The sequence below is a fragment of the Lycium ferocissimum genome, chromosome 3, assembly GCF_029784015.1.
Source record: "Lycium ferocissimum isolate CSIRO_LF1 chromosome 3, AGI_CSIRO_Lferr_CH_V1, whole genome shotgun sequence".
NCBI classification, from domain to species: Eukaryota; Viridiplantae; Streptophyta; class Magnoliopsida; order Solanales; family Solanaceae; genus Lycium; species Lycium ferocissimum.
The window spans coordinates 6,565,553-6,579,531 of NC_081344.1; the positions used below are offsets into that span (position 1 = coordinate 6,565,553).

At 34.0% G+C, this 13,979-nt stretch overlaps 1 protein-coding gene across 1 annotated transcript; it reads left to right on the top strand.

Annotated features, from left to right (window-relative positions):
- Window positions 1-1,003: 1,003 nt before the first annotated feature.
- LOC132048639 (carotene epsilon-monooxygenase, chloroplastic-like) lies at window positions 1,004-13,316 on the top strand. Its single transcript, XM_059439344.1, has 9 exons — window positions 1,004-1,021; window positions 1,814-1,896; window positions 2,005-2,167; window positions 8,504-8,683; window positions 8,778-8,898; window positions 9,229-9,365; window positions 10,889-10,913; window positions 13,071-13,123; window positions 13,215-13,316. Exons 1-9 carry the CDS (start codon window positions 1,004-1,006, stop codon window positions 13,272-13,274), a joined length of 840 nt encoding a protein of 279 aa, XP_059295327.1. The 3' UTR covers window positions 13,275-13,316.
- Window positions 13,317-13,979: the final 663 nt, after the last annotated feature.

A 13,979-nucleotide genomic window follows, 5' to 3' on the forward strand; every position in this document is an offset into this window, starting at 1 on the left:
TGAATGTGAATTATTCTCTTATCAAGTGATTGCAAGTGTAGATTTTCATTTGTGCCATTTTCTGACTCAGACACTTTTCCTTTTTTTCTTAAATGTAATCATTACATAAAGATTTGAAGAATATATTGACATCCACATTTTATCATGTTAAAAGAGCAATAGTCCCAGAATATAAGAAAATGAACCAATAAAGTGTGAGTGTCACCGAATAGCAGCAAAATTAAGGTTTTCCTTAAGATAAAATGAAGTAATAGGAAATTTAGCCCCCGTTTGGCCATAAAAATTATTCACTTTATTACGGAAATTTTTTTCACTTTTTTCCGGTATCAGCGTTTGGCCATCAAAATTCCGAATACAACTTGGAATACCAAAAACTCAAAAAACATGTTTTTAAAAAAAAAAAATCACTTTTTTCACTTTTTTACAACTACATTTCACCAAAAACTACAATTTCTAAAACTATGGCCAAACACAAATCCAACTCCAACTCTAACTCCAAAATTCCAAAAAAAGTGAATTTTTTTTTTTTGGTATCTATGGACAAACGGGGCCTTAATGTGTAAACAATATAGTGTGAGCATCACTAATATGATCTTTAAATCTTGATAAATCACATCAATCGATCGTTTGGAATCTACAAATTTTGCATTTCAACTATGTAATGAAACGCCAAATGTCCCCTTCGTCACACTTTGAAAGTTATGAGATATATCATATATCATTTTACCGTTTGCTAATCCATCATGTTGGGATCATTTTCATGCATTCAAATAATTTCAAGAAACTTATTTCCTTCGATAAATCATTACTCTTAAAAATTGAGTGCATGATCATTGTTCATCGTAAGTGATTTAAGTCGAAGTGATATGAAACAGATAATTCATATTAACTATTTCATCTCGTATTGTTGATGTGTTCAGTAGTACTAAATATGGTTCATAATTTTTCATTTAGTTAAATCGCATAAGTCATTTGGAGTCTATACAAATTTTACATTTCAACTATGGAAGAAAACACCAATGTCCGAGTCGTCATATTCTCAGAGTTATGAGTATCATATGTTATCTTTTTGTTTTGCTAATCTACCTTTTTTTGATTTTGTAAAAGACCAATTAGACACCAAGTAAGCATGATACTTCATTGAGTAAATTTAACCAAGTTGATCATTTATGTTTCTTGTTGGAAATTCATAGATGGAAAAACATATGGGTACATAATATGTTGTTAGATATGTTAATTAACTGGTCATATATTAAGCTTATTGACAATTAAATAATATGCAAATGATTTCATAGTAGCTTTCATGATTTGGAGTGCAACAACACACAAAGTAGATCATTTGTTAAATAACAAAGAGTAGGGGGTAAAAAGAAAATTGATAAATTGCACTAAATCGATAATCTAGATCAAACCGAGAAAAAAACCCGACAAGTGATTTAATTTGACTTGGTTTGTTATTGGAACAAAAAAACTCGATCATAGTTTTAGTTTGATTTTAATTAGAAAAAGTCAAACCGAACCTGCTATAAACTTGCTAAGAATAGTTTTATCTACCTATTCCACTTTGGCTTTGCTTAAATTAAGCATACAATTTGGAGGGAACTTTCTGGCAAAATATATTGTCCCTCCATCTCCTCCTCCTTTTTTTTTTAGGTTGCATAATTCATTTCAAGTCTCATTTTAATCTATTGAAGTGTTTTCTTCCTGCCTCGGAAAATATCACCAGTACAGAAAATAATTTGTCTTCACTGTCTTTTTTAATATCACCAGTACAGAAAATAATTTGTCTTCACTGTCTTTTTTCTCTCTCCAGGTATGGGAAAGAGCCGAAGAATTTGATCCTGAAAGATTCGACTTGGAAGGTCCAGTTCCAAACGAAACGAATACTGACTTTAGGTATTCATTTCTGCCTCGCCTTTTCTTTTTCCTATTCAGTTTATACACAGCTTGTCTGAGTAGAAGATTATCGTTCATATATTTACTTGTTGCATTTACTTGTTGCAGATTCATCCCGTTTAGTGGAGGGCCACGAAAATGTGTTGGTGATCAATTTGCCTTGTTGGAAGCTACAGTTGCTCTTGCGATATTTTTGCAGAACTTCTCGTTCGAGTTGATTCCAGATCAAAATATTAGCATGACTACTGGAGCAACCATTCATACGACAAACGTAAGATTCTCACCTAAAGAGCTAGCTATTTTTATTGTTTTAAGATGAAAGCAAATTATTATGTCTTTTGCAATGCAGGGTTTATACATGAAAGTGAAGCAAAGGCAAAAATAATCTGTTTTGGCTGCTGCTCTGTAAATTTTGTCACAAGAGAAAAATTATCTTGATTCTTTAGATAGACCGGACAAAATTGAATAACATTTATATATATATATATATATATCTTTCACATACTTACATCAAAATGTAAGGTCACAACAGTCATGAATCATGTTCTTAACTCGACGATAACTGGAAAAAGACTACGAGAATGTGTACTGATGATTGCCAAGCCAAAAATCATTCTATTAGAATTATCAGTATTGCATAATATTATATTTTTGCTCTTGCATTATCGTCTTATTTTTCTATGAGAACATATTCATGCCAAAAATGCCAGATTAGCCATAATATGCTTGTAAAGTTGTTGCAGATGAATTTATGTTTCTGTTTGAACTCTATATGTGCGTGTGTTTTGTGTAATAATTATGTATTCATGTAAACAGAAATAGTGAATGCAGTTGTACTTACGGTCATCTAATTTACTATCTCAAATGACCTAACACCAAGAAACGAAAGGGGTAAAAACAAAAACAAAATATTGTAGATGTTACAAGACAAATGAAAAAAGGTACATACATTATGTATATTTGGGGTGGGGGAGTAATTGAAAAAAGGCACATCAAGTGTTGTGCTCTAAAATCTTCCTTTCATGTGTCATTAACTTCACAAAACTTGAGCTCTACAGCCTTGTTCAATTTGCAAAACTTGAGCCTTTTGTATATTTCAACTTTTGTCTGAAAATAATTTGATTCTTAAAGATTAAAGAACTAAAGAACAAAAAGAATATGGAGTATACCTCAAACCCTACTTGTGGCCTGGGGCTCAGTGTACTTTTCTTTTTCAGATGATAATATTTTAACCAAATTAATGTTATATGTCAAAACAAAATAAACGGTAATCATGAACATTATGCCCTTGCATCCAAAGTAGGGTTGTGCATATTAACGGTTAAACTAATAACCCGAACCGGTTAATGGGTTATTGGGTTAATGGTTCGGGTTAATGGATTAATGATTCGGGTAACGAGTGGTGCCTTGTGGTTATTGGCTTATTGGATCGGGTCACGGTTTGGCCTTTTTTGTTATCGGGTTACCTGATAACCCGATAACTAATTATTTAATTATAATTTTACCCTTTCGTATATAAATTCACTTGGAGAGTTGGACGAGGGTTACTTCACTTCCATTTCATAAACGACGCTTTCAGTTTTACCCTTTTCTCTCTAGTCTTAACTCTCAAGTGGCCTGATCTTTATATCAATTCATGTGTGAAGCTTTTAGTGAGAAAGTTGCTGCAATTTCAAGAGGTGCATTTTATATGGTCAAGCCAGTTGCTAATGCAAGTAATGATGTTAGCCTGTTATGTTGTTGTTGTACAAAGTGTTGCAGTAATGAAAAGTATTAGTAAGGAATTTGATGAGTACAAAAAGTTCAAAGTAGTTGTTGTAGATAATGCTATCAAAGATGGTAAGAGTAAGAATTAGTAGAGGTACTTGACTGAATTGGAAGTTTAGTTTGGTTGGTTAATTGTCTGTAATTAAGTTTCGTGCTATTGTTCTTGTTTTTGTTATGTAGCTGTAGGTCAAGCCATTTTTTTTATGGGTTCTTTCTTTCTTGAAAAAATTTCGTGAGAAATCTTAACGGTTAAACCGATAACCGAACCGATAACGATCAATAACCGTACCGATAAACCGATAACCCAGTAACCAATACCTTAATGGTTCTTTAACGGTTTAACATGTCTACAAACCGATAACTGATAAATTTAACCGAAAACTTTCAAACCCGAACCGAACCACCCGATACACAGCCCTAATCCAAAGTCAATGGAGTGGATTGGAAATCACGAGATCTCAGGTTTAATTTTCATCGACAACAAAAAATACTAGGTGATTTCTTTCCATTCGTCCAAGCCTTGGTAGATAGTATTACATGTTACCTGTGTTGGTGGGAGATAAGTAGTACCCCTAAAATTAATCGAGGTACGCGCAAGCTGATCTGGACACCATGATCATAATGCCCCTTAGGTTATCTGCTTCTTTTTTTTTTTTTTTTTTTTTTTGGTACATAGAAAAATACTAACAACAAACATTAAAACCGCTCATAAGCAACATTACTTAAATCAGCGTGGAGCAAAAACTCCATATCTTTAATTGTGTCTCCCAAACCAGCAACTCCTCTTCGTGTCTACGCCCTTCATTTGCTAAAAAATAAACAAATAAAGGATGAAAGGTCAGATATACGAAATTTCCAAAAACTTTCTTTGCTGCTTCCTTTGCTAGGCCTACTTTATTTTTCGCACATGTCATCAGACTAACAAAAAATTGGTGAGATTTGGAAATGAAATCCATTATAAGGAGGATATAATATAGAAGAACTTTTGACCAATTAACCATTGGGTAGAGCATGAGTCATCGATCTTCTTCAATAAGAGCATTACGTAATCAAATTAATCAATGCTACAACAAGCTTTAACTGCTTAATATATACTGCTTATGTCACCTGAGAGAGCATTAATATTCTATTCAGATAAATAATAAGTACAGAATAAAATTAATAATTAGATTCTAAGCCCACCTTGGAAGACAATATGTCGCAATATTGAAAAATGAAGCATAAACCATATTAGTATTATTTTAGACGTTGAAGTTCAATTGATAGTATAATATGTAGTATAATCAAATGTAGCATGGTTGGGGGGAAATGAAAAAGTTGAACTTTGCCAGAAAAAGGAAAAAAATACACACTTTGGTTGTTGCATAACAGTACATCTTATAGAAGTTATAACTTCTATACATATTGAAAGTGTTAAAGAAATTTTACATTATCAAATCACCAAAAGGTAATAAAATAAATGATATAATAAGCGAAATTAGTAACTTGAATAAAATAATAATCTGTTTTTAGTTAAAACCGATTGTAAAAAAATTCATTGTACTGTTTGTACATATAAATTAGATTCAATTAATTAATATAGTAGTAGTTAGGATTGGAAAGGGTGGCAATATAATTTTGAAGAAATTATGAGACGTTTGATGTGTAGTGGAAGTGCCAATGGCATATCCTTAGGAAGATGCTTACCTTGCTTTCTTTTGCACTACTTTACCCAAAAGTGACCACACATTCACTCAAGTCAATTCACACTTTTGTTGCCCGCATTCACCCTTTTGCCACCAGACGGCGGAAAATTTTATTTAAAAAAAAAAATGACTAACAAAAATAAGAAAAACATTTACTCGCGATTTAAACTTTGTTGCGTTAAATCTTTAAGATTTTTTGTAACCCATTAATTTATTTTTTAAAATTATGGGTTCAGACATGCTATTTGTCACAATTTTAGTAAATTTTACACATAAGTTTATGCTCCTATATTGAAAATATTGAGTTTAGACGAACCTGACGCTGTAACGCTACATCCGCTTTTGTTCACACTCAATATTTATTACTAGTAATATCAATAATTATAGTGAATAAATACATATTCTCACCTAATTTTATCATTTTACCATTTGGTATAAACAACGAGTGCGAACTTTTTCTTTTTTCAACTAACAACACCATGATGTCCACATGCCTCTATAAACAACTAGTCAAACCTTCCTAACCAAACCCTCTCTCTCTCTCTCTCTAGACTGTTGCTTTGTGTTAGTTCTTGCTCATGAGATGCCACCCTTTTGCCACCATCTCCGGTGGCAAAGGGGTGGTAGCTAAAGACGTATTTCGCCCGTTTGTCTGGAGGAGCTGGTGGGTATTGTTGACAAATTATTGTTAGGGGTCATAGAGCTGATGCTGCTTTTATCTTAGTCCCACGGTAAGGAAATTGCCATTTTCTTTGGTGATTATGTTCTAGTTATGAAGGGCAACTTCTATCCTTTGGCATTTTCACTTCCCTTTGAGTACTCTCTCTGCGAGCTCGAGTGGAAGTTATAGCTAGTTAAATAATCTAAAGGGCAAGTAGGATTTGTTCTAAACCTATATGTACTTTGTTGAACATGTGTAATGTTCTGTAATTTGGGAAGAACTTGTTGAACATGTTTTATGTATTTGGCCTTTGGCTATAATAATGATGAAAGTATTGTTTTCTATTAATATTGTTTGAGAGTACTTTTTTTTTGTCAGTGTTAACATGGTGGTTAACTTGGTACGGCATATTCACGTTTAGATGTTGTAATATAATCTATAAATGAAGAGGAAATGTAATGTATTTTTGAAAAATAAAAAGTTGATAACTTCAATTATTCCTTTTATCACGTGATTTGAAGTGTACGTATTTTCGTGTGTCGTCTCACGATGAGTTTTGTTAAGCCGTTAGTCACTATCATAATACTTAGCGTATTTGCATTTTATGTTGTCGTAGAATACCTTGGGTATAACTTGAATAGAATTATTCTCTTATCAAGTGATTGCAAGTGTAGATTTTCCTTTGTGCCAATTTCTGACTCAAACAGTTTCCGCTTTTTTCTTAAATGTAATTATTACGTAAAGACTTGAAGAATATATTGACATCCACGTTTTATCCTGTTAAAAGAGCAACAGTACCAGAATATAAGAGAATGAACCAATAGAGTGTGAGTGTCACCGAATAGCAAAGAAAATTAAGGTTTTCCTTAACATAAAATGAAGCAGTAGGAAATTTATTATGTAAACAATATAGTGTGAGCATCACCAATATGATCTTTAAATCTGGATAAACCACATAAATCGTTTGGAGTCTACAAATTTTGCATTTCAACTGTGTAATGAAACGCCAAATGTCCCCTTCGTCACACTTTGAAAGCTATGAGATATATCCTATGTCATTTTACCGTTTACTAATCCATCATGTTGGGATCATTTTCATGCATTCGAATAATTTCAAGAAACTCATTTCCTTCGATAAATCATTACTCTTAAAAATTGAGTGTATGATCATTGTTCATCGTAAGTGATTTAAGTCGAAGTGATATATATGAAACATATAATTCATAGTAAATATTTCATCTCGTATTGTTGATGTGTTCAGTAGTACTAAATATGGTTGATAATTTTTCATTTAGGGTAAATCGCATAAGTCGTTTGGAGTCTATACAAATTTTACATTTCAACTATGGAAGAAAACACCAATGTCCAAGTCGTCATATTTTCAGGGTTATGAGTGTCATATGTTATTTTTTTTGTTTTGCTAATCTACCCTTTTTGATTTTGTAAAAGACCAATTAGACACCAAGTAAGCATGATACTTCATTGAGTAAATTTAACCCAGTTGATCATTTATGTTTCTTGTTGGAAATTCATAGATGGAAAAACATATGGGTACATAATATGTTGTTAGATATGTTAATTAAGTGGTCATAAATTAAGCTTATTGACAATTAAATAATATGCAAATGATTTCATAGCAGCTTTCATGATTTGAGTGCAACACCACACAAAGAAGATCATTTGTTAAATAACAAAGAGTGGGGGTAAAAAGAAAATCGATAAATTGCACCAAATCGATAATATTGATCAAACCGAGAAAAAAACCCGATAAGTGATTTGATTTGACTTGGTTTGTTATTGGAACAAAAAAACTCAATCATACTTGATTTAGTTTGGTTTTAATTAGAAAAAGTCAAACCGAACCTGTTATAAACTTGCTAAGAATAGTTTTATCCGTATGTTCTTAGCTAAAACGCATTGCATGATGTCATTTATGGTAATGCATGTGAATCATCTTGTCAGCACTTTCAACCATTATTCTGCTCTTTAGGAATTTTTATCAAGTTTTATTGCCCTTTTACCTCTGTATCGGTAGAAATCCAGTTGTTTCATTCTTGGATATGTTTTCGTCTTTCTTTATAAAGAAATGGCGATCCTGTGAGCATATTTTTTTCTGATATAATTCATAACCTTGTATACAATAAAAGATGGTGCCTGACCGAACACTACAAGAAAGTATAGAAATAGCAATAAAAAATTTTATATTTGGCAACAACTTAGTTTTATTGTTGGCAAATGATTTTTTTATTGCCAAAGAATTTAATTTTGTTGTCATAGTATTGATTATTGTTACAAAAAGTACTTTTGGCAACAAAAAAAAAAAAAAAAAGTTATTGCACGCTGTTGCAATAAAGCCGTTGGGAAAAGTTCATGCAACAAAATATTTTTTTTTTTTGCCAAAAGTACTTTTTGCAACAATAATCAATCTATGGCAACCAAAAAAAATTGTTGCCAAATATAATTTTTCTTGTAGCGGAAACTATGCAGATTATAGAAAACCTGTTCTTCCCTCATATTTTATGTTCTTATGCAGGACCCTTCCTCTTTGAAAAAAGCACATGAAGAAGTTGACAGAGTTTTGGGAGGACGCTCTCCGACTTATGAAGACATGAAGAATCTCAAGTACTTGACACGGTGCATAACTGAGTCACTCCGACTCTATCCACATCTACCTGTAAGTTTGTCGATTTTTATTCTCCTTTTGGATTACTTTACTGTTATGCATTATCTTCTAATAACCTGATTTTATAGAGAACTGTTTTTATTAGGTCCTAATAAGAAGAGCTCTAGTAGCTGCTGTGCTCCCCGGAAATTACAAGGTCAATGCTGGTCAAGATATAATGATCTCGGTATATAACGTTCATCATTCTTCAGAGGTAAAATCTAAGAGCTTTTTCTGATCTTTTACACTCTTTTTTGTTACTGTTATTGACCTTTTTTGGGAATTTAATTCCTTGAAATTGTTTCTGTTTTAGTATAATTTTTTGCATCCCTACTATAGGACATCCTATGTTCGACTTGGTCTCTAAGTTCTCTAGCAACCATTTTCAATGATTTGTTTATTCTTTATTGCCTGTTTATGTGGATATATGGATCTACCTTTTCCACTTTGGCTTTGCTTAAATTAATCATACAATTTGGAGGGAGCTTTCTGGTAAAATATATTGTCCCGCCATTTCCTCCTCTTTATTGTTTTTGGGTTGCAAAATACATTTCAAGCCTCATTTTTATCTATTGAAATGTTTTCTTCCTGCCTATTTACTTGTTGCAGATTCATCCCCTTTAGTGGAGGGCCACGAAAATGCGTTGGTGATCAATTTGCCTTGTTGGAAGCTACAGTTGCTCTTGCGATATCAGCTGTTGTGGCAGCTAAAGCTCTATATTCAGCTTCTGCACTCGACCTTGCAACTGTGTTTTGCTTTCTAGAGGACCATGACACACAGTTTGCACCAAGATATATGCTATAACCAGTGGTGGATCTTCTTGTTGTAGCACAACCTGCCCAGTCTGCATCTGAGAACCCATATAGTCTGAAGGAGGACTGAGATGTGATACAAAGTCCATAGCTGATAGTTCCTTTCACATACCTCAGTATTCTTTTTACAGCTTGTAGGTGCACAGAGTTGGGATTTTGCATAAACTGGCTTGCAAGATTCACAGCATGGATTATATCTGGCTTGGTTAATGTCAAGTATTGCAGGCTTCCCACAATACTCCTGTATAATGAAGGATCAACTGCAGTCCCAACAGCTTCTTGTAAACCATGCTTCTGAGCCAAAGGAGTATGAACAGCTTTAGTGTTTGTCATGTCCACTTTCTTGAGCAAGTCATTTGCATACTTGTGTTGATTCAAGTGGATTCCTCCTGGAAAATAAGTCACCTCAACACCTAAGAAAAAACTCAGTTGTCCAAGGTCCTTCATAGCAAATTCAAAGGCCTAACTTTCTCACAATCACATCCATTTGCTTAGAGTTGCTGCCTGTCACAATTATGTCATCTACATATAGCAGTAGTAATATTGTTCCTTCTGAACTATGAAGAGTGAATAGAGATGAATCGGCTCTACTGCATTTGAATCCAAGATGAAGCAAAAATAGACTGAACCTTTCAAACCAAGCTCTAGGAGCTTGTTTGAGACCATACAGTGCCTTTTTCAACAAACAGACATGTTCAGGATATTTTTGATCAAGAAATCCTGGTGGTTGACTCATGTATACTTCTTCTACAAGATGACCATGAAGGAATGCATTTTTAACATCTAGCTGTCTTATAGACCATTTTTGAGTGACTGCAACAGACAAGACAATTCTTATGGTGGTTGCTTTTATAACAGGACTGAAAGTTTCTTCAAAGTCTATTCCTTCAAGTTGTGAATAGCCTTTTGCAACTAGTCTTGCCTTGTGTCTTTCTATTGATCCATCTGGTTTCATTTTAGTTCTAAACACCCATTTTGACCCTACTACATTCATATTAGTAGTTCTAGGAACCAGAATCCAAGTCTCATTTTTATACAGTGCTTGAAGTTCTTCCTTCATGGCTTTTACCCAATGTGGAATGTTCAATGCTTCTTTGAGTGACTTAGGCTCACTATGTATAGTGTTTATCCTATTGGCAAACAATGAAGTATGATTCAATTGTAGGTGTTTGGATTTTGACCTGGTTATCATGACATGATCTGTTGCTGACCTTCAAGCTTGTTGCTGAGAAGGAACTTGATCAGCTAGTTGTTGAGAAGGGACTTGATCTGTGAAAAACTTGGATAGATCAACTTCAAGCTGGATTCCCTGCTGGTTTTCAACACTGATTTGTTTAGACTGTTGCTGATTAGCAAGATCATGAGCTGTATCATGAACTGTTACATCATCAGCATCACTATGAGCTGCATCATCAGGATTTTGGTCTTCATATTGAGAAGCTGCTACATCATCATGATCACTATGGGCTTCATTAGCAACATTTTGAACTTCATCATGAACTGCAACTGCATTTTCTTCTGATGACAAGAAGGCTGTTTCTTCTGATTCTTCTGATGGCAACACTTCCCCTGAAGTATCATGCTGATCAACACCAGGAGTAGGCAATACATTAGCTGCATTTTTTGATTCTGAGAAGAACTCAAAAAATGTTGCAAGGTGAGCGAGCTCGAAGAGTCAGCATTGTTCTCCCGCACATAAGGTAAAGTTAGTTCATCAAAGACAACATGTCTTGATATAAACACTCTTCTCCGGTAGATGGGTGATAGCATCCGTATCCCTTGTGAGGCCGCCGTAACCAATGAACACACATGGATAAGTTTTTGGTGAGAACTTGTCGTTTCCTTGACGTAGGAAAACACCTACAACCAAACACCTTAAGGCTATTATAATCAGGATGTACTCCATGTAATCTATGAAAAGGAGTTTCCTTTTTAAGCACTGATGATGGCAGCCTGTTAATCAGAAATACAGCAGTAAGAAAGGCTTCTACCCATAGAAACATAGGCAGCTTGGCATGAAACAACAATGTTAAACCAGTTTTCACCACATGCCTATGCTTCCTTTCTGCAATACCATTCTGCTCAGGTGTGTTTGGACAAGAAATGTGCCTAACAATACCACAACTCTCCAAATGATTAATGAACTGCAGACTAGAGAACTCACCACCACCATCACATTGAAAGATCTTAATGCACTTGGAAAACTGTTTTTCGACCATTTTTTGAAACTTGACAAATACTTCAAAAAAGTCTGATTTCCTTTTTAAGGGATATAGCCATGTGAACCTACTATGATCATCCACAAATAATGCATAATACTTCATGTGTTGTGAGGATTCAACAGGTGCAGGACCCCATAGATCACAATGGATTTTCATCAAAGGTTCTCTTTCAATTTTATTTCTCAAACCAAAGGGCAATTTACAACCTTTTCCCATTTGACAACTAACACAAACAGTAGGATTTTTATTCCAACAAGTGATATTGATACACTTATTTTTGTCTAAAACTTCTAAAAACTTAGAGTTTGGATGCCCAAGCCTGGCATGCCAAACATCACTAGAACTAAAACTACTCCTTCTTGTATGTGTTGCTGTCAATGCTAGCAGGTTGTTGTCTTCCAGTGCATAGATGTCTCCTTTCTTAGTTCCCTTGGCCAGATACTTCCCTGTTCTCTTGTCCTTTACATCAAAAGTGGATTCATCAAACTCAATTGTACAGTAATTGTCCTTAGTTAGTTGACTTACGACGCCAGCTTTCTTCTTAAGTTCGAACAACTAGAACCTCTTTCAATTTTAAACCGTACATGCTTCCACTACCAATGTGTGTGATTTTGAGTTCATTTCCATTTCCTACTACTACCTTATCATTTCCTTTATAAGGTCTCGAGGATTAGAGCACTTGCCCCCGAGTCCATATAGGATTGTTACTCATTCAAGTTGACCGAGGAGTTTGTCATATGAGCACTTGCCCCTGAGTCCATATAAGCTGCATTGTCTCCATGATCAGACTCATTCAATCATGACTTGGATTAGTTGCAACATCTGAGTTCTCCATATCAGATAGTTTGAGGGCTTAAGTTTTATGGAGACTGAGGCAATGAGGTGGTGTAGTGATGAGGTTGAGAGTGTGTTTGATGCCATTTCTTTGGACAAAGGCTTTTGAGCAAAAACTTGATGATAAAAATGGTTATATGCGGAAGAAGAGCTTAATGCTCTGATACCATGAGAAATCTAGCAACTATGAATCGAGAAAGGTTTTGTATTTCTAATGATGATCTCCAAGTTTTATGGAGACCGATAAATGACAAGGTTGATTGATGCCATTTCTTTGGACAAAGGCTTTTGACAAAAACTGTATTTATACATATGCCGATACATGAGAAATATATCGTGTATATCGGTATTTATACATATGCTGCATTGTATACAGCTAGACTCCTAATGGAACAATAAGACTTACAACTTATCTCTAAAGATTACATCTTATCATTAATAATGATTATCTCTTAATCAACCTTATCATAATCTAACTAATCTTATCATGAACCTTGTCATGATCATCTCTATCGTGATCTTCAACAAACTTTTCGTTCAAAATATTAGCATGACTACCGGAGCAACTATTCATACGACAAACCTAAGATTTCTCACCTAGAGAGCTAGCTTTTCTTGTTAAGCTGGGTAACAAGTTCTACCCATATAAACAGTTTACGTCATTTCTAATGCAGGGTTTATACATGAAAGTGAAGCAAAGGCAAAAAGAATCTGTTTTGGCTGCTGCCCTGTAAATTTTGTCACAGTAGAAAAGTTATCTTGATTCTTTAGATAGACCGGACAAAATTGAACATTATTATGTAGTAATAACTTTCAAAGACTTGTATCAAAATGTAAGGTCAAACAGTAAATGAATCATTTCCTTGACTTGAGTATAACTGGAAAAAGACTGAGAATCATCAGTATTGTGTAATATTCTATTTTTGCTGGCATTATCATCTTTTTTCTTTCTATTAGAACATATTCTGTCATGCCAGAATATGCCTTTGAAGTTGTCGCAGATGCATTTATTGTTTTCAGTGATCGAACTATAAGTGTGTGTGTGTGGTTTTGTGTCATAAGCATGTATTCATGAAAAAAAAGGGAAAAGGGCCAACAATACAATTTTACTATGAGGAAAATAATGAATAAGTTGTTCTTCAGTCATCTAATTTGAAATCTCTAGTACATCTGTAGATGACCTAGCACCAAGAAACGAAAGGGGAAAAAACAAAAACAAAAGGAAACAAAATTTAGTAAGTTGGAAGACAGAAGTGAAAAGAAAAATATATCCCATATATCTCGGGAGGTGTGTAATTGACTGGTTTGACATCAAGTATTGTGCTCTAAAAGCTTCCATTCATATGTCATCAACTTCACAAAACTTGAGCTTTACATCCCTGTTCAGTTTGCCAAAACTGAGCCTTTTGTATGTTTTAACTATTTCTATAAATAAATTG